Raw genomic sequence first — 19,520 nt, forward strand, 5'->3', positions numbered from 1 at the left:
TGCACACGTATCCGAGGCGTCTGTCTTCCTGTGTTTGTTTGCGTTTGCCACCAAATGAAGACACTGCGTTACCTTATGCACATTGAATTGATACAGCTATATTGAGTGGATGTTTTTACACCCTGAGGGGGGAATGAGATTTTGTCTCTTTTGCCCACTTCTTTTTCTTTTTTTTTTTCAGAATAAGTCGTCTGTTTAATGGCACAGAGCCTATTGTCTTGGACAGTTTAAAACAACATTATTTCATTGATCGAGATGGTGAGATTTTCAGATATATATTAAGCTTCCTAAGGACATCTAAGCTACTGCTCCCAGAAGACTTTAAGGTAAGGAAAGCTATAGTCTGCAATCTATTTTTTTCCCCCATTCTGTCATTTATTTTGGAGGAGGTTGGTTTGTGTGCTTGACCTAAACACACTTAGCTAAATGTTGCTGTTTATTGTTAGGATTTTTAGTACTTGTTTATTACGCTAGGGATGCTATTATTTAATAAATGGACCAATGGTTGTCATGGATACCATAAAAAGTTAAATGATGAAGCTTACAGCTAAACCAGTTTTTCTAAACTAATTGTATTTTCTCACATTTTTAGCTTATTTATCGGGGTATAACAACAATTAAGAATCAACACCAGCAACTAGCATTTACCAGGGTTTAATGTTTAGAATCTGGTAGAAATGTTTTAAATTTGATACTTAGAGTAATTAAATGGTATAAATCTTTTTCTTGTTGGCATGAAAAAGAAACACCCTTAAACAAATCCATGAGGACTTCTGCTAGATAAATCCAGTTCAGATACTTCGATTTCAATAAGTAATCTTTTACACAATGTATGAATGTCAGAATATTTGTGGGAAATAGAATTTATTGAGAGACCTTTAAGGAGCAATAATACATGTTTTCTATGAAATAATGACAGCAAGTTGCTTTGTAAATCCTGATTGTTGAAACCCTCTCCTCCTAGTGTTGTTTATTTGCCTTTGTACTTATGAAACTTGCAACATTGTCATCCTTATGTATGAAAATTAGAAGACAAAACTATCCAAACTAGATGACAAGATTTAACAAAAGAGCTAACTCCAGGATGAAATTATGAATAAATTGGGATGCTAACGGGGACTTAGAGGACACTGAGTGTTACTGGAAAGTTCCCGTGCTCGGTAGTAAAATTTCATTTTTCATGTTGGACTGGGTAGGCAAGGTAATTTGGTCAGGCCTTCCTGAGTCATCCTAAATGTATAGTTACTGTGGCATACAGCTGATCCTCTTGCTGCAAACCGGTCCTCAGACATTTTTGCCTACATCATGAGTGTACTTGTATTTGACACCGGCATCTCAGCACTTACAGCTGACACTGAGCAGACGCACAGCACAGTGGGTGCACACCTCCTGTGCCAAGGCCAAGCAGAAGTTTTGGCATTCCCAGGCAGGACTGAAGGCCCAGCCCTACGGGGCTGTCTGAGCACTGGGCTCTGTGGGAGCGGCTGGCAGGCCAGGGCGGCTGCCCCGTGGGACAGGGTGCTGTGACGTGGGAAGAGGCAGAGCATGCAGGGGCGGATGCAAGACAAGAGAGATGAGAGCAAATGTGTGGGCAGGATTGAAGCTAAAGAACTGTGGGGTGCAAGATGGAACAATTAAAGAGGATGGATGGAGCAATGGTACTGACACAGCCTCAGGGAGGTGCTTTATCGGCAGTGTTTTGGACAATCTGGTGGCAAAAGAGAGACTGAGAAGAGAGTGTAGAAGAGATCTAGTTCACTCTGATCATGGTCTCGACCAGCAGCCAGGTGGATGGATTTCAGAGGTGCTGTGAAACAAAACCAGCAGGATTCAGTAAGAGCCTCGAGGGGAGAATGTCAGAGGATGCCAAGGACTTGCCTGCACAGCGAGCCGCTGGCAGGGCTGGGAGAGACTTGGGAGAGCCGGCACTGTGCCCAACTCAGTCCGTTGTTCCAGACCATCTCTTTGCATAGGGTTAACTGTACTTCATTTGGTTCCTCCCTGAGAGAGCTTTAGAGCAAACCCCAGGCTAATGAGGGCTCAAGAACAAAGCAAAGCATTGCTAGGTAGGGAGTAACTAAATAAAAATGCATAGAAGAATGCACTGCAAAGCTGTATTAAAACTGCATTGTAAACGGATTTGACTTCACAGAAATTGTGTAATTTTACCAGCATGATTAAAGTGACAGAAGACAATAATCAAAGGCAGCAAATGGAATCACTTGGTGTTTCTAAATGCAAAACTCTATTTAAGGTATAAAACCTGACAGGTTTTCCAGTGAGACTTGCATTAACTGTTCTTTATGTCAAACAAAGCATTATCAAGTGTTTTGAATATTTATTAGTTTTTACCCCTTAATTTAATCAAGCAGTTTATTAGCCTCAAGGTTTAGCCAAGTTGCTTTTCAACTGGAATTGCTGCTCAGATGGTTATTTTGCAAAGTTTGGAATGTTAGTACCACACCAACCTCACAGTGTTTGCTGTTTAAGCGTTGTTTTCAGACTAAGTTAACACTGAAATGCAGAGAAAGTGGGGTATGTGTTCCTAGGCTAGTGATTCTTTATTATCAAGTCTGACTGGTGTGTTTACAGTGAATATTAATTACACTTCCAACTACTAATAAGCCAGAACTTGAAAGTGTTTAGAATCTGACAGGTCTCCCTGCTGAAAGCAACATTCTAATAGTTCATATAATTTTCCTGGGCTTGGAGGATTTTAAGCCCCATGAAGTATGTTCAGAAATTACCATGAGTTCTTGGCTCGGTTCCGCTTTGCAGAGTCTGCTGAGCAGGGCAATGGCGGGTGGCTAGGAGCTGCTTACAGCTCCCTTCTCCTGCTCTGGTCAGAGTCCCATGCGTGGAGCCACTCCACCATAAGTGACACACGTCCTCAAGTGGAGCGTTGGGCCCGCGCCCTGGGTCTGCCACACTGCATGGCTAGGGGGTGTCCAGCACAGGAGCTGACCCTCATCCACAGCCCAAATATCTGCCTTGATTCCCCATGAGAGGTGTTTCCCCACGGAAATTATAATCAGCATTTCTCCTCTTCAATCACAAAATACATCTCCATGCAAAACCAGGACTAGATTGCCCATTGGACCTACTTATCTGGCATTCCCTGCTTCCAGTAGAAATAGATATAGGCAGTACGTACATCATCATTTGATGTTAAGGAGGAAAGGAGCCCAAATGCAGAGGGCATTTGAGTTTCACATGGTTTACTTACTGAGGTCACCTGTAGGGTCAGGTGGCATCTGCTTTATTATACAGTCTTAAAATTTGTATGCCTACTTTTAAGTGCTTTCACACTGACGTTAGCAAATGGTGCACTCATCATAGCAGAAGTGAAGAACTTGCTCCCATGTTCAGGAGTCAGATCTTCATGGCACTGAATTATAAAGAAAATGCTGAGTCAGGATGACAGTCTGTTATGTCATGGAAACAAAGAATAACAAGAAAAAATGGGTAGAAAGCCTGTTCAGGGGTCAATCTTATGTACTCACGTACATAATCTTTACTATAGAGAGAACAGCACCAGATTCATACAAGACATGTTTTTATTTTACAATTCCTGTTGGCTGCCTCTACTCATAGTTCATAGATGTTTACTGATAGACTGGCACTGATGTCAACTGCACAGCTTACTTTGAAGTCACAGTACCTGCCTCCTTCTTGGGAAGATGTGACCCTTGTGAGAGATGACTGCTGAACTTAGCCAACACGAAATCAACCACAAAAAAAAAAGCTTTTCTACCAAATTGGGAATAGAAAATTTTTTTGCAAAAGCAAAAAAACCTGCATCTTTGAATGATCTGTTGACCCTTCACCCAAAATCTAAATGCTGTTCAAAATTTGAGGATGGAGAGTCTATGTGCTTCCCAGCTGGCTGCCTGCTCCCTTTTCTGGGTGACAGCACAGAACCTGCCCACTAAGTCCTACTGCAGCCACAAGAAGTTGAAGGCTATTGAGGGTTTTTCACTATAGCCCCACCATTGCTAGCAGGGACTCAGGGATGGGAGATCTTGTCCTGCAGGACAAGGAGCTCCTGGATCCCACACCATATCTGCCCTGAGATGCTGCCAGCTGCTCAGCAAAACTGCTAATGCCAGCACTGGAGCCTCCATGAGAGAGAGAGGGTACAATACATGTATGCATTTATCATCATACGCCTGGAACAGAAGACACACCAAGCTGCTCTGAGTCTGGGTTTCAGTGAAACAGTGCACACTGCCATTGCACTAGGCAGTTAACACCCTGTAGCTACTCCTGTTCCTCATTCAGTGAAATGTGCCTTTTTTGGATAGATCTGAAAAGATTCGTGTTTGCATCTGCCTTTGGTAACTTATCCAAATGAACAGCATAGAGAAATTTTTCTTGCAGCTCTTGTGGCACCTCCTTGGCAGGGGTCCCTTGTGGTTAAATTCTTGTACTTGATATTTTGTGTTAAACATTTGCAAATCATCAGGATATGATTTTACATTTACAGTGCAAGGGTGGAAAGTCAGTGTTACCTGAGCATCCTGAGTGTGCCGTGTAGGCAGTGCAGAGCTGGGCATCACTGCCAGTTCAGTCACAGCTGCACACTTCTCTGACTCGTTTATAAAACCTGCACGAGAAAAGAGTGCATTAGCAGTGTTTTGAGTCTTAGGAGTGCCATACCTCTGTTTGCTTTCAAAAATGAAGGCCTGATTTTTACAAGGCTATACCACATCTTATAGCTTTGAATGTTGTTTCTACTAGCACACATTCAATTCACTGCCCTAACAAATAACATTTTTTATAGTAGCCACGAACACAAATATTGCAAAACCAAATTTGTGCAACTTACTGAAAACAGTGGAAGACTTTCCATTAGCATGTGAGCACTCCATGCTCCTGCTAACTCTATAGCATTACATTTCTCCTTAGCATCACATGCTTTCCTTGGCTCAAAATGGGTATATAGGGCCAGCAGATTCACAGCAAACATTTGACGCACCTCTGTAACAAACAGGTGCATGGGAGATTGTTTTGTTACAGCGTTCCTGCATGAAGATTTCAGAAAGTTTGGAGTAGGGGTTGTATTTTGCTTTTAATTTAAAACTCTAATGCCTATAGATTTAAACTGATCCCACATGCAGTAATCAGGGAGCTTCACAACTGGAGAGGAAAAAGCATGAATGGCTCAGCAGAGCATGCTGATTTTTCTGGGAAAAAAAAAACAAACCTTCCATTGGTGGCACCAGGGCTGGCACACTCTTACCTGACACCAGGTAGTGGCAGCTCTTTGGCTGGCCAGGTGCTTCCTAAAGCATTTCTCCTTTATCTTCCTGTTGCTTTTCATCTTCTGGATCCTTCTTAAGTGTTTGTTGCCCTCATTTCTTCATATTTGCTCTTATCACTCTTTTCTCTCTGCACCTTCTTCAGTCCGTTTTTCTCCACTAGTGGTGTGCATATTGTCCCAGCCCTAACAGACATCAAAGAGATGCAAAGGATCAGATGTCCTTTCTGTAACGTGATAACCTTGCTTGTGTCACTGTTAATTTTCATGTATCTCCAGGCTGAAGGCAGTGCTGGGTGAAGGAGCGCCTCTCCACTAGTGGCAGTGGCTCTGTGGTGCCAAATTTCAACACAGCTGACTGCTTTGGTTCAGTAGGCAATACCTTGCAGCAGGTTTTGCAGGTTAATTCCATGATGCTATGAAAAGTTGCACCTTTTCGTTCTGTATATTCAATGGCTTTTGATTCTCTTTCTTCTTTGAGTTCTGCAGAAGTGCAGCAGTTATTTCCTCATGCAATTTTACTGCCCATTTCCCAATAACTTCTCGTCACTCCCTTCTTTCCAGTCTAAATGATTCCAGTAGTTTCATTCACGATTTTTCATTCCCTCCTCTTACTGCAGTAGACAAGTTGCCTTTATGCCCAGGTGATGACCTACAGCATGCTCCAAAAAAGTCACACAGTGTGCCTGCACTTATATCTGAAAATGGGCAGAGGAAGCAAGGATCAGGTCCTCAGGGAGGAACTGCTCCTGTGCCTCTGTTGCTTCTCTTCCCTTTAGGAAGCTGCAGGAGGCAGAGGGGCAAAGTAAGCAAACCAGCCCTGCATGCTTCCCCTCTTGTTCAGTTCTGGCTCAGTCTGATGGTGCTGCTGCCACCCTTTTCACCATATTCCCATGCGTTTAAGCTGAGATGGGAAGATCCATTGAAAATCTGATGAAAAGTTATTAATGAGCATATGCAGATGACATCTCAATCAATTAAGTGGGAATTGGATCAAATTGGGAATTTGAATTGCCTGAAGGTCCCTGTTGGGTTATGGACAGCTAGCTGAAAACAGTGCTTTCTTTCAAGTTGTTGGAGTAAACAAAACTGAGCTCCCAGCCACTGGGTGGTCACTACAGCAGGATAATTTACCAAGCTCCAAAGTATGCTTGAATAATCATGCAGGGAGCAGCCCAGCTTCTGCAGCTTCGTTTCAAATGTGGCAAAACCAGGTGAGAGGTGAGAAGCTGAACTGCCATCTCTATCTTGTAACACATATGTGAGGGATGACAGCACAATCCAAGATCTTCTGTCATAAGATCAGAAGTGAATATCTGAGGTCAAGAGTGAAGATCAGGGCTCGAGACAACTTCTCTTAAGACAGTATGCTTTACTTACTGCAACCAGTTATTCTGAGTTCTTAATCCACAAGTAAAACCTTCTTGCATTGAGCTTGTGGGATAATAAATGAAAGAATAATTCAGTGCAATGGGAACTTCATGGTCAGCTCAAATAAATTCAGCACTAACACATTGTGGTTTTCTGTGTAGGTGTAAGATGACAAAATATGTGGATACCTGACCTGTTGCCTTTGCACTCTTGCTGACAATACATAAGCTTAAGTAGGTCAAACAGGAACAATACTCATTTTTAAAAGGGAACTATAAGCATTCCTAGTTTCTCTCTCCTTTCTTTTTTCTCAGGATTTTAATCTTTTATATGAAGAAGCAAAGTATTATCAGCTGCAGCCAATGATTAAGGAACTTGAGCGATGGAAACAAGAGAAAGAACAAAGGAAACATTTCCAGCCTTGTGACTGCTTGGTTGTAAGAGTGACTCCAGATCTGGGGGAAAGAATTGCATTGAGTGGGGAGAAAGCTTTAATAGAAGAGATCTTCCCTGAGACAGGAGACGTCATGTGCAACTCCGTAAACGCAGGCTGGAACCAAGACCCTACCCACGTTATTAGGTTTCCTTTGAACGGATACTGCCGGTTGAATTCAGTGCAGGTAACGGCCTTTTAGTGCTGGCTCATCTACATGCTTGCTTTTTTTTTTATTATTTCTTGTTCAATTATATGCAAATTATTTGCTTCTGCCCAATTACCTTTAGTGCTTATACTGCATGGAGACATTTTCTGCCTGGTGAGATCACAGTCTTTCAGGTTTTCCTTAGTCTAAGCAGAAAAATAGATTTAGATTTTGTGTATGTTAGTGCCATGCTGGTCTCATAATGGTGTTATACTGATAAATGCTAATTTTTTCATCAATGTATAGCCTGCAGCAGTTTTTTTTCCCTCCAAAGTGCCCTCAGGAAGAAAGAGAGAGTTCCAAAAACTACAAAAAAAATCTCCACACCATTTTATAGAAAATGCAACAATGTGTAAATGCATAATTTATGTCTCACTCATAATTAAATGATGGTGCCTGCGGGATGGACTTAAAAAAATTGATCTCTGCACTTTTTTTTTTTCAAAAGGATGTTCTATAAAAATTGCCCAGAGTATTTTAAACAAAATGTATTTCATTTTATACTCAGAGTTTTGACATTAGGTTTAAAATTAAACATATGAAACAAAAGAAGATAACTGGACAGATAGGTGGGTGGTAGCAGAAATAAATACGTGGTTTGTGTTTAGGCAGCAGCCTTCTGGGCAAGAAATGCCATTTCACAAGGCATCACCATCACTGTGGCCAGAGCTCTGGTGTAGCTGTCCTTGGGCTGAGGAGAAGGAACAGTGTTGATGATGCTGTTAACTTACTCCTTAATTAACATGGGAAAACACAGAGCTCTTGGTTTTTGCATGTATGCCTTTAAATTATGCTAGAAAGATTATCATTATGGAAATTGAAATCAACCTGAAGGAGCACGTTTCCAAAGTCACTGTGACCAGAGGTGCTAGCTGGGCTGTGGGAAATGCCTTAGTGGTCTTGATAAACTTCCCTATGGGCAAATATCCACAACAGAGTTGGCCTGTGAGACAGGCTGGCCAGACAGGCTCAGGGGGAAGGCACAATAGCAAGGGAGTTGGGAGAAGTTAGAGCACTTGCTTACCAGTATTGTCAGCGTGCAGCAAGTTGAGACTCTCTCCACTGACACCTTCCATTGGACAGCATTCACTGACTGGTAAGAACAGTATGGTAACAGAAGCTTTCATCAGAAACCATTCTAAAAAGCAGTGATTTACCTAATTTTTATTTTAAGACTTTCAAGTGTTTTATTTGGTTGAACTTAACAGTCCATTGCCTGTGGTTAATTTTGCACAGTCCTTAGCAATTTCACATTCAGCAAGGGTTGGAGTGGGCTGCCCAAAAATAGAAGGCTGGAGGTGGGTCAGAGGCAGATCCATTTTCTAGCAGTGGGAGTAGTGATGAATTCACCACTGAGCTGGAGAGGGGAGCAGCTGCAGTTCAGCTAAGGTGAGTGGGTAGAGAGACATGTTTGTGTTTCAGCCACACTCTGTTCGTGCAATATGGTCAGGGGCATTCAAGAAATTAGAGTAACTGAAACAATAAAGGGTCACTGCTGGTCACTGATAAGCGCAGCACGGCAAGCAGCCGAGGCTCACACTTGGCTCTATTAAGTGGCATGCTTTTATTACTATTTATAATAAAAACTGAATGCCAATTATTACTATTAGAATGTGTTTTGAATTCAGTCAAAATCAGTCAGAGTCACTTTGTAGGTTCATATTATGAAAGAAAATTTCTATGTCAGAGAGTCTACAGTCTAAATAATTTTATTAAATCACATCACTTTACTATATAATTAATAGAGAGTGTTTTCAAACACTTTCTGGAAAATGATGCATTGCTGAGACAAAAGCCTGATGAGATCAGCAAATAATTATCATTGACTGTGATGGACTCTCACTGATATATGGGCACTACACTTCCACTTCCCAATATTTTTTGACTAAACAATATTGAGACAGTAGATGGAAGTATGGTGGAGTAAATAGCATGGAGTTAAGGGAGATCAGTTATAAGGTGCAGTGGCTGGCGGAGCAGAAGCACACTGAGAGAATCTCAGAGTGCTGTGATAAATCTGCCTGCTGTTTACTGAGATGCATTGCTTTTGTCCCCTACTGTCCTGCTTAACGTATTTGGTAGCACAACTGCAATATTTATAAATCCTTCAGCACTTTAAAACAATTTTTCATTAAATGCTTTCTGTCAAGAACTATACATATAAAACACAGAATGTCAACACTGAGTAGGTAGGCAACCAAAAAACAGCAGCTCTTATTTAATGCCCACTTGTAATCGCAAATTGGTATAGTTTTCTTAAGACTGAGACTGTTTTTTCCAACACCTCACAACAGATGCTGATGAGATCCAGGAGCCTACCTTGGAGAAAATTCTCTGGTGTGTGTCTATGTTAAACATTGAGTCTTCATAATTAAGACTGCATTGTTTTAGTATTCTGCAAAATGTAAATAAAATGCAGGAAGTGAAAATATCATGTTTTCATCTGGAGAACCTCCCAACAAGATCAGAGCCCATGTCTTGATGTGCTCAGAATACTGGGAGACAGAGTATATTAAATCTTAGGACAAATCCTCTATTCAGTATTGTGTGCCTGTCTTCTTATATGTAGGAGAGTCACAGCTGATACTCATTTACTTTTTGGCATATTCTTTTGGGAGATTTATAGGAAAGTAGCTCACATTTTATTTACAGGCACTTACTGCTTTCCCTCCATCTGTCTATTACCTTCAAAAAAGTAATGCACATAGGGCCAAGTTCACTAAGTGGAATTTAAATCTGTTCATGTTCAACATGCCATTTAGTCTCATGCATGCATTGGTGCATACAAACAAATGCTTAAGGCACATGGAAAACAGCCCTTGGGAGACTTTCTCCATAGAACTGAGCACAACCTCATTCGAGTTATCCTTAAAACTCTACAGTATTTAAACATTTACAGCATTGTTTACAGGATTTGACCAGTTTTGTTTCTTGCCCAGAAAATTGATGATCCCACGCTTTCTAACCCTAGATGATAGCCTGCAGCCCAGTCCTCTGAGCGCAAGGGTAGCAAAAATGAATCGCTTTGTTCTGCATGCGGTGCTCTAAGGGTGTAATGCCTACCTGGACTGTGTGTTTGCACACAGCTGGCTCGGGAAAGAAAAGCCCTGTGTTAGCATGCAGCCTTCACTGCTTTGGACTGAGGCAAGCCAAGGGCACCCCAGTGCTTGTTTTGTCTTACAACCAAATTGATTTTTAAAAGTTTTTAGCAAGGTTTTGAAGTCACATCTCTCTCTGAAATTTTACCTGTCAATCCTCTGTTTCTCTGCCCAGTTAAATGGAAGAAGCCTCCTTTCCTGTAGCCGAGCTGCCTCTTGTCCTCATCTTGCCTGCTTGCTTGGGTTAAGAACAGGGACACACAAAGTCAAAGCACATGCCACCTGTGAAACAGCTCGGTGATGTTTTATTCCTCCCTCTCTAGCAAACTCCTGCTTTCTCTGAGCAGGAACAAGTGTTAGTAAAACTATACTGGGACCTGTGTGTTACCTCACTTCTGTCCTAAAGGCTGTGCACAGCCCAGAAAATAAGAGGGGTAAGCTTTTTATATTTCTTCTTCTTTTTTTTTTTTTTTTTTTTTTTAACCCTCCCTTCTTTTAATCTCTCTGGGTCCTTTTTTCTTCTGTATACTGGGATGCTTTTGTGCACTTTCATTTCTACAACTTTCAGGGAAAATATTTGGTTGGCAAAACTTCCTGAGCTCATAAGGCACTTTGTCCCAAGGCCAGGCTGAGCTCCTCAGGGCAAGCTCATTTTGAGCAGATTCTGCATGGCAAGCAAAGCACGCGTTCAGTCAGAAGGAATGCTCACCTTGGCCTCACGTGGGTTTGTGTGCAGGGGTGAGGGCAGAGGTCTGGTGTGCAAACATGGCACTATTTTTTAGTACCTCTGTAAGCAATTAGCTCAGGCCTTGAACCATTAAGACTGAGGTACCACTGCAGTAGGTATCGAAGTGCTTCACAGTATCGCTCATGGTGATACTAAAAAGAAATCAAATTATCTCTGCAGCAAAACCACAAAAGCACACAAGTTGTCTCCTTCAGGAGCAGGGGATATTGCTGAGACACTTACCTAAAGTTTTTAACTGAATCCCTGGAGTTGCTGGTTGCAGAGTCACGTGAGGGTCATTACTACGTTTGTCAGGCTTAGGGAACCACCAGGTTCTCTTGGCACTGTGGTGGGCACACTTGATGGCACAGCGGAAGCGGCACCACGGCAGAGCTGTCGCGCAGAGCAGTGCAGGAGGCTTCCCCTTGGTGACATTTTTCTGCAGAGAAACTCATGCAAACACTTTTCCTGCCTGTAAAATAAATGTTGGATCACTTAATTCACTTAATGGTACAAATTTCAGATCCAGTTCTGATTTTTCATGTATGTGCTGGAGTATTATTAGTGTTAGTAGCCTACATGGTAATTTGGCTTAGTGCTTACAGTGCCATGGCCTCTGGTAGAGCTTTGGCTGGAGGAGCACTGGATGGAGGGTGTGAATATTCCTGTTACTCCGCCAATCTTAACGTGTGGGTCTGGTTCAGCTCTATTGTATGTAAGGCAGCAGAGCCCTGCCCAACCCTCCGACCCCTTGTAATAGGAATCTCCCGTGCACTAAAGGGTGCCTAAGTGCCTTTTGTCATGCTGAGATGTCACTTTTGGAGACACTGTGCTACTGCCCTGGGCTCAGGTGAGCTGCCGGAGGGAGGGAGCACAGCATCTCCTCCAGTGGATCTTACACTGCAGATCTGCCCAAGGTGGATCTGGCATCCACTCTCACCTAATGCTGCAAAGAGTCTGTGTGCTTCCTGCTCTGCTGGGAAGCTGTATATCAACATGCTCACCCATGTGAAAACAAAGCCCCCGTCATATTGCCAAGATCAGTATATCCTGCAGTAATGTGCTGTGTGACAGTCTCAGAAATTAAAGTTGCCTCTGGGTTCCTTAAATTCATGCATCTAAATTGCACCAAGTTTTCTTTAGAAGGAGAAAGAGAAAATATATATTTGGGCAATACAAATTAACCTCTTTCTTGGGCCAGAATGTTTCCTTATTGTCCATGTCTTGGCTCCACATCCTGTCTTTGCCATGCTTTGCTAGAAGCAGCACTCCCTTCCAGCAAGGGAAAATCACAGCTGCGATTTCCGTGAAGGCCTGGTGCAAGTGTCACTCAGATTCCTAAAATCTTTTCATCTCCTAAAGAAGAGCTTGCAAATGCTTTCAGCCCTTATCTGCAAGACTGTTCACATTACTAATGAATAATGGGCACTTTTTATTATGACTTAAACCTGCTGTTGATTTGTTTAAGCAGTAAGAGATAGCATCGATATCACTGCAGTCCAGTATTTTACTATATAATGTAGTAAGCTGTTCTGTAGAGCACTTATTTGTTTGATTAATTCTTGTTTTCTGCAGAGGTTTGCTGAGAGCGAGACTTTAATCACAGTGTAGTCATTTAAGACTAAGTTACAGAATTATAGCTGAATAAAATCCGTTCTATGAAGACTGAAAAGACTAAATCCATCATTTAGATCCAGTGCTTCTAAAAGCTTTTATCACTAAAATTGCTAAATATCCAGCTGATTTTTTTTTCCACGTTGCAGGTGCTTGAAAGATTATTTCAGAAGGGATTTAATATGGCAGCCTCCTGCGGTGGTGGGGTGGATTCCTCTCAGTTCAGCGAATACGTGCTGTGTCGTGAAGACAGACGACCGCAACCTACCCCAACGATCAGAATAAAACAGGAGCCCCTGGACTAGACCCTACCTGTACTCCTTTGTAACCATAGAAGTGTTTAATAGTCCCTTATGTGAAACACTAAGGATTTGCAAAACAGTATTAGCAAACAGATTTTGACTTTATGTTGCCAATTAGTGGTATTCTGAAACTACCTGTCACATAGCCAGCCATGAAATGCATTTGAAAAATCAGTTGTCTGCTCTCCACGATGAAATTACTGAGCATGCTCAGCATACCAGGCTCGGTGGGAACATCCTTTGAGCTGAACAGCTGTGGTGGTGAAAAAGGCAAAGCTTCGTACAACCCTGACCCCAGAAAGGACTTCTGCAGAAAGAGCAATTAAAGCAATTTGAATTTATCAGCAGGAGAAGTGATTCCAACAGCCTTCCCAACGACACCCCGAGACGTGACGTGCAGGAGTGCGGCCTCCGAGAGGAAGATGGTGCATCACTAACTGCACTGAGAACCCCCCCCGGCTGCCATACCTCCTCATATCAGATGTGCTTTACACCTCCATACCGTTACATTACACTTCTGTGATTGTACTCATTCATGCTAGCAAATGGCTTATTTTTATATTTCCAACTGAAATATCTTTCTGTGGACAGAATTTAGAATCAGAAAAGGACCGATTTATAGTCAACTGGTGCTCAGTACTGAAAAACAAGCAAACAGACCAAACAAAAAAAAAAGCAACAAAAAATTGAGAAGGCCAATTATGGCAATACATGCAAAAGTAGGGATTTGGAAGCACAACATAAAACTCCGTCAAACAAGGGCCACATACCTATGGTGGAGCTGTAGCTCTCTCAAAGCCAGTCGCGTTTTGACTCAGAAACTAAGTTTTGCATCATAAAAGAATCGTGGCTCTGCCACCTCTTGTTGTTCATTTATGAACCATGTTTATGGGGACAACCAACTCTTTATGGGTCTGGAATTTTCACAAAAAGATGTTAAAACCCTCTACCTTCCACTGTCCGATGAAAGCAGGCCATGCTTTGTTTAGATCGTTTTTCCTCTATATTTTAAACTATTATTAAAATGCCAATTGTGTATCTGCCCTCTACCTGTTTAATTTTCTCTTCAAACAAGCCCACTGTAGGAGGTTACTGTTCCTTTCATGAATCAGTATCAACTCTCTGACTTACAGGGCTTCCTAACTCAGGAGACAGCACCATGTTTACAGGTGCAAGGTTATAAATAGCATTCTGCTAAATCCTCTTTATTGCTCTTTAGCACAATTGGTCCTCAATAACTATTTCACGTGTTAATCACAATTTAGTTTCTCCCACGTTCATTTATAGAATACTGTTGTAGATACTGAATTCTAATTAAACTTTTTAGATGCGTAAATATGGCCATACATAACAGTATTTGATGGTTAACAATTCTTAAATACCAAAAGATTACAATCAGGCAAAAAAAAGATTGAAGTTTAAGACTGATATGTTTGAAGTGATGAGCTGTACTAAATATGCAAAGCTGCAACCTTGGCAGAGGTCTGATTTTTTGGATAAATGTGGGATGCTTGTCCATGGAAAATCAGATCTCAGCAGGTTTTTTCACCCTGGTTACCCAAATCAGAAATCTCTTAGGAAATTCTTAGCCTATACATATTGACCTGCTAACTTAGCAAAACCGTTGAGCAAATCTGTCTACTTCAAAAGAGTTGTAAAGTTATTTTATTTTGTGGTTTTATACTTGTACGACACTCTAAAGTTCCTAGGCATTGCCATATTTGAATATATGGCACAACATTCACCTTTGTATGTAAGATATCTGTAGAATTGTATATTATACATTTAATATTGTAAAGAACTTAACGTATAATTGTCATGTATTTGTGTATGCACATTTCTTATACAGTACTTCATGCCATAAACATTTCTGTAAAGTAAATGATCAAAAATAAGCAAGTAGGGTGGAACACTCACTGTATCTCCCATGTTGTTTGAAAGGTGAGAAGTTCTGATTGCATCTCCTCTGGCCTTTTGCTCCATTCAGCTTGATGTAGCCACGTCTTACAAAAAGAGAAGGAAAAAACGGTTTTATTTATTACTTTCATACATCGAGTTGACTTGAAGTTCAAAATATCCTTAAATAGTCCATTCTGCTCCTTGTGTTTATCCTATGTACGCTTTTGTCCTGCATTTCTGACCAGGGAGACTTAGTACTAGCAGAGGCTGAACGCATGTCTGTGCATCCTCCTCCTTTCATTACCTCTCAGCTAGGAGATAAAGGCGAACATGTCACACTTATATTTAAAAACACCCCGATCTGCCATTCTTACTCAGGCAAAGCCACCGCAGAGGTGCACACGGGTTGTCTGCCAGCAGGAGCGGCCGCTGCGCACCTGCGTGGTGCTGAGCATGGCCCCCTTGCACTGAAGTTGAAGGCAGCCAGCTCTCTTACACGCTTGGAAGCAGGGTGCTTTTAGATGTATGTAGACAGTCACTGGAAGTATTCGTGGTTGGTTGGTTTGTTTTTCTTCAGTTTGGTGTTTACCATTCGTTTTTCTGCTCAGTAAGGCAGCTCCAGTACTGAGGGCAGTTTGCAAAGGTGGCATCGTGAAAAGTTCCAGGCTGCGCCAGCCGTGTTCATGTGAACTTGAGACGGAAAGTTTGAGCCATGACATCACAGCATTGACTGCGGAACAGCACTAAGGCAAGGAAGACATGTGGAAACAATCACTTTGTTAGAAGAAATATGCCTTTAAAAAAAAAAAGTTAAGCTAGAACATGTTTTTTTAGTTAGTAACTTCAGGTCACTTATTTAAAGTTTATTACAGTTTCATTTATATCTTTTTTACTTATTCCCTGTATTCTTAGGCAGCAATATCAGCAAAAACCAATTTGAATTTTTACTTCTGGCCTTAAACTATATCAACGTAACTTAATTAAGAACATCGCTTAGTGTTGCTAAAACAGGTTTTAAAATATCACAGAATCTCCAATAAAACTGTGGTGTGCAGCCAGCAAATGTTTTCATTACAAAGGCCAAAAAGCAAACGTAGCTTGGTTTCAACCTAATTTGATGGAACAGAATTGTTCTGACCCTTTTTATGCTGAGCACCGAAGCTGTGGCTTAAAGAACAGTCTTTGCAAGCCCTTTTCGTACAACCCCGTGGCACCGCTCTGCTCCCACATCTGAAAAGAAATGGATGAATGTTATGTTGTGCTTATTGGACCGATCGCCCTTGAAAAGGCAACTGTTGAGTGCATTCATTCACTGCATTAATAGCATCAAGGTTTGTTGACAATTTTATTAGATGTTTGACAAAGGATAAGAATCAGCACAACAAAACATTGAAGTATTTGGTTTTAATATTTCTTTGTGGGTATCCTGTTAATATTTTAATGCAAAATGTTTCTGAACAGTGCTTAAGAACTACCAGACAATGTGAAATTCATGTTTGATAAATTAATACTATGTCACTCGATGTGTTACTTTAGTAAATTGTTTTATTTCTTTACAAAATAAGTACAAATAAGGGAGTATGTTTTCACACAAATTGGGGGTATTTACGAGTATGTACAGAAATCATCAAAATAACGTAATTCTAATAAACACAGGGCCTTTATAAACAATATGTACAAATTATCAATACATTTAAAACATAATTTTACACTTCCTGGCCTTAAATACCTTATGAATAATCTTTTGGCTAAATAGCAGCAGTATAAATTTTCTTCTGCTTTTCATAAACCTTAAAAAATAATTAAAACTTTTGTTTTTAAAACTATTGGACAAATAGTTCTATTTGTGCTTTCGCTACGGTTTCCCATTTAAAAAAAAAAATATTGCCTCAAAAAAGTGGCAAGCATAACGTAGTAAAAATCAAAAAGATAAATAAGCAAATGTCTCCCTTCCACGGTTACCGGTAATACTGTCTGAAGTACGACTCGTGCCCACCTCCTTGCTGAGCATTCCTATCCAATACCCATCTAAAAAGACTCACACTAACTTTGCTTGGCTTTGGTGTGGGCCCCCGAAAATCCAATTCAGCAAAGTGTTTAAAAAGCATTCATCCCACCATAAGTACTTACAACTACCCATATGCTTTAAGTCATGCACTTGTTCATGAGCCTCTCTGGACTGGAGTCCTCAGGTCCAATCGTCCACGGTAAAGCACCACCAGTCCCCACAGCACCCGCTCCCAGGGCACACCCTGGCTCTCGTGACTGCCAAGAGGGAACCAGACCCCAAAAGCTTCCTTTGCAGTGACTTGAATAATCCATATAGAATACTCTAAAATCTTTCCCAAACAATACTCTTTTATAACCATCATTAAACCATACTCTTTGCAATAAATAAATTAAGATATTTGTAGAAAATAAAAAGATTCATGTTACTAACTGCTACAAATGTGCAAAAGGTTGAAGAGATTCAGAAAACAACGGGAAGCTACTCAATGGACTGCAGCTGGGACCCAAACGCACAGATTTCATACACTTAGGATTTGGTTCAGCAAATGGCTGAAGGAACACACTGTGCTGTAAAAGCGAAAATCCTAAATATATCAAATTTGTGGCAGCGTGCATTGGTTATTATTTAGCTGTGCAAAAAATTGCAATTATATCTAATCTAATAGGTATGACCACAGTTAGTGGAAACAGCGCTAGCAAACCTTAAAGGAAAACCATCACTGTCAGTGAACACAAAGGTTTTCCCCGTTCAGGTCCCGATTCTCCTGGCCATGACATCTTCGTGAGCCACTGCGCCATTCTTTCCATTTGTGTAACTTCAATGCCATCTATTTTAGCCTTGTCTAACGTGCCAAACGCAGTAAGCCTTTGAAGTTGGTTACATCTGTGGATTTAACATTTTAAAACCTTTTGCACATTTTTTTTTCTTTTTTACATAAAGGGAATTTATTGCATGTGTCTGACAGTTTTACAAAACAAAATTACCGGAACATTGACTTCTGAAAAAAATAGAAGGCACATTAAAATGACAGCTTTTCAATGCAAGTTGAATTTCTGTATGGAGAAATCAGTACAATTCTTGGCTTTATTTAAGCAAAGCTCGATAGAGCAGGAGAGAACGGCTCGTTTCTCTTTCCTGTTCCATGTAGAAGATGAAGTCCCTGAGGTTTACACGCGTTATTTTCTGTCGTGCATACTGCCTGGATGAAGGAGTCCCCAAGCCAGCCTGACCTCCACCGGACATACTGAGGCCCTACAAAGAAAGCACAGCAGAGTTCAAAGTCTTGCAACAGTAGGGAGTTTCCTCCAGCTACCAACTGCTGGATTATTTTAAATATCTTACATGTATTATGAACCTCATTCTGAAAGTATTACATAAGACTTCTTTTTCTGTACTTCTGAGTCTCACCAAGTTAAAGAGTGAGTAAAGAAACAAGCGGAAACAAGCACATGAGATAAAACTACACAGTGTGTGTTTACAACACAGTACAAACGTACTGATAATTCTCTTGCTACAGTCATGTGAACCACAGATGTATTAGGCCCCTATAATTTTAAGAGTCTTTTTGGGACAGAACTAACTGCAGTAGATAGAACCTTTAGTACACAAATGTGCACACAATCTTTATTCCATCTCCTGCATCTAAGACTGGAATGAGGTGAGCGGTGCATGGGTGAGTACATTGCTACTGCCATAACCTCAGCAGCTGCTGGTCCCATGTGGACCCAGATGCCCTCCTCTGGTGTCCTGAAGAAAAAGGCGTGGTGTGAGCAAACACTGAACCACCTTGCTGAGATGGACAAATCAAGAAGAGAAATCACAAGAAAGACTCAGACATTATAAGATGCTGAAGACAAGCATTTGTGTACTGTTATGTAAAACGATGATAAATTTTTGTTTAAGTTGGTTCGAATTGTTTATTTTGAAGCTCCTCAATCACTGAATACCTCATCCTGGTCTTCTGAACAGAGATAGCATCCAAAAACTACCTTAATTTCTGATCTGGGCCTGAGAACGAACAATGAACATAGTATATAGACTCTGCAGTCTGGCTGAGTTTATAACAGAAACTTGACTACTACATTCAACCTTTTTTCCATCCTTTGAAGACTTTTAATAATTCCAATTGATTTCTGGCAAAATAGAATGCTCTACCTTAAAAAAAAATAGGTTTTAATTTCTAAAAATGTATGAATTATTTTTAAAATCTCTAAAACTTCTGGCAAAAGTTCCCAATATTTTTAAAATACCAAGCCCACATACTACTGCTCTTAACCTACCTTTCTTTCCCTAGGAAATACTTCCTGTATGATCTTGATTTCAGTCACTAGAAATATGGTTCAGCATTATTTTAGTACTGAAAGGTTATAGGGAAAAAACATATATGGTATATTGCAAGGAAGAAGTGACACTGTTATCTCTATTGCTTTTCTGTGTATGTGCTGCCATCACCAGCAGAACAATACTGCTCAATATATTTCTCTCATATCTGATTATTAATTTACAATAGTGGGTCAAATCCTATTCTCTTAACATAGTCTTAATGTACTTAAATGAATGCTGCTAAGCTTGAAGGCAAGAGAAGGAGAAGCCCACAA

At 40.8% G+C, this 19,520-nt stretch overlaps 2 protein-coding genes across 6 annotated transcripts in view; one reads left to right on the top strand and one right to left on the bottom strand.

Annotated features, from left to right (window-relative positions):
* The window catches only part of KCTD15 (potassium channel tetramerization domain containing 15), a 44,641-nt gene extending 29,827 nt beyond the window's left edge, over positions 1-14,814 (top strand). For all 4 annotated transcript variants that reach the window (XM_085235127.1, XM_085235125.1, XM_085235128.1 and 1 more), the window contains 3 exons: positions 182-326; positions 6,946-7,251; positions 12,861-14,814. In XM_085235127.1, the coding sequence (XP_085091253.1) occupies positions 182-326; positions 6,946-7,251; positions 12,861-13,016 (607 nt within the window). In that variant the 3' untranslated portion in view covers positions 13,017-14,814. The remainder of the gene's footprint in view (positions 1-181; positions 327-6,945; positions 7,252-12,860) is intronic.
* Positions 14,815-16,439: 1,625 nt separating this feature from the next.
* The window catches only part of LOC100543167 (transcription initiation factor TFIID subunit 4-like), a 132,778-nt gene continuing 129,697 nt past the window's right edge, over positions 16,440-19,520 (bottom strand). For both annotated transcript variants that reach the window (XM_085235120.1, XM_085235119.1), the window contains exon 15: positions 16,440-18,174. In XM_085235120.1, the coding sequence (XP_085091246.1) occupies positions 18,007-18,174 (168 nt within the window). In that variant the 3' untranslated portion in view covers positions 16,440-18,006. The remainder of the gene's footprint in view (positions 18,175-19,520) is intronic.

Source organism: Meleagris gallopavo, chromosome 13 (genome assembly GCF_905368555.1).
Source record: "Meleagris gallopavo chromosome 13, MGAL_WU_HG_1.1, whole genome shotgun sequence".
NCBI lineage: Eukaryota > Metazoa > Chordata > Aves > Galliformes > Phasianidae > Meleagris > Meleagris gallopavo.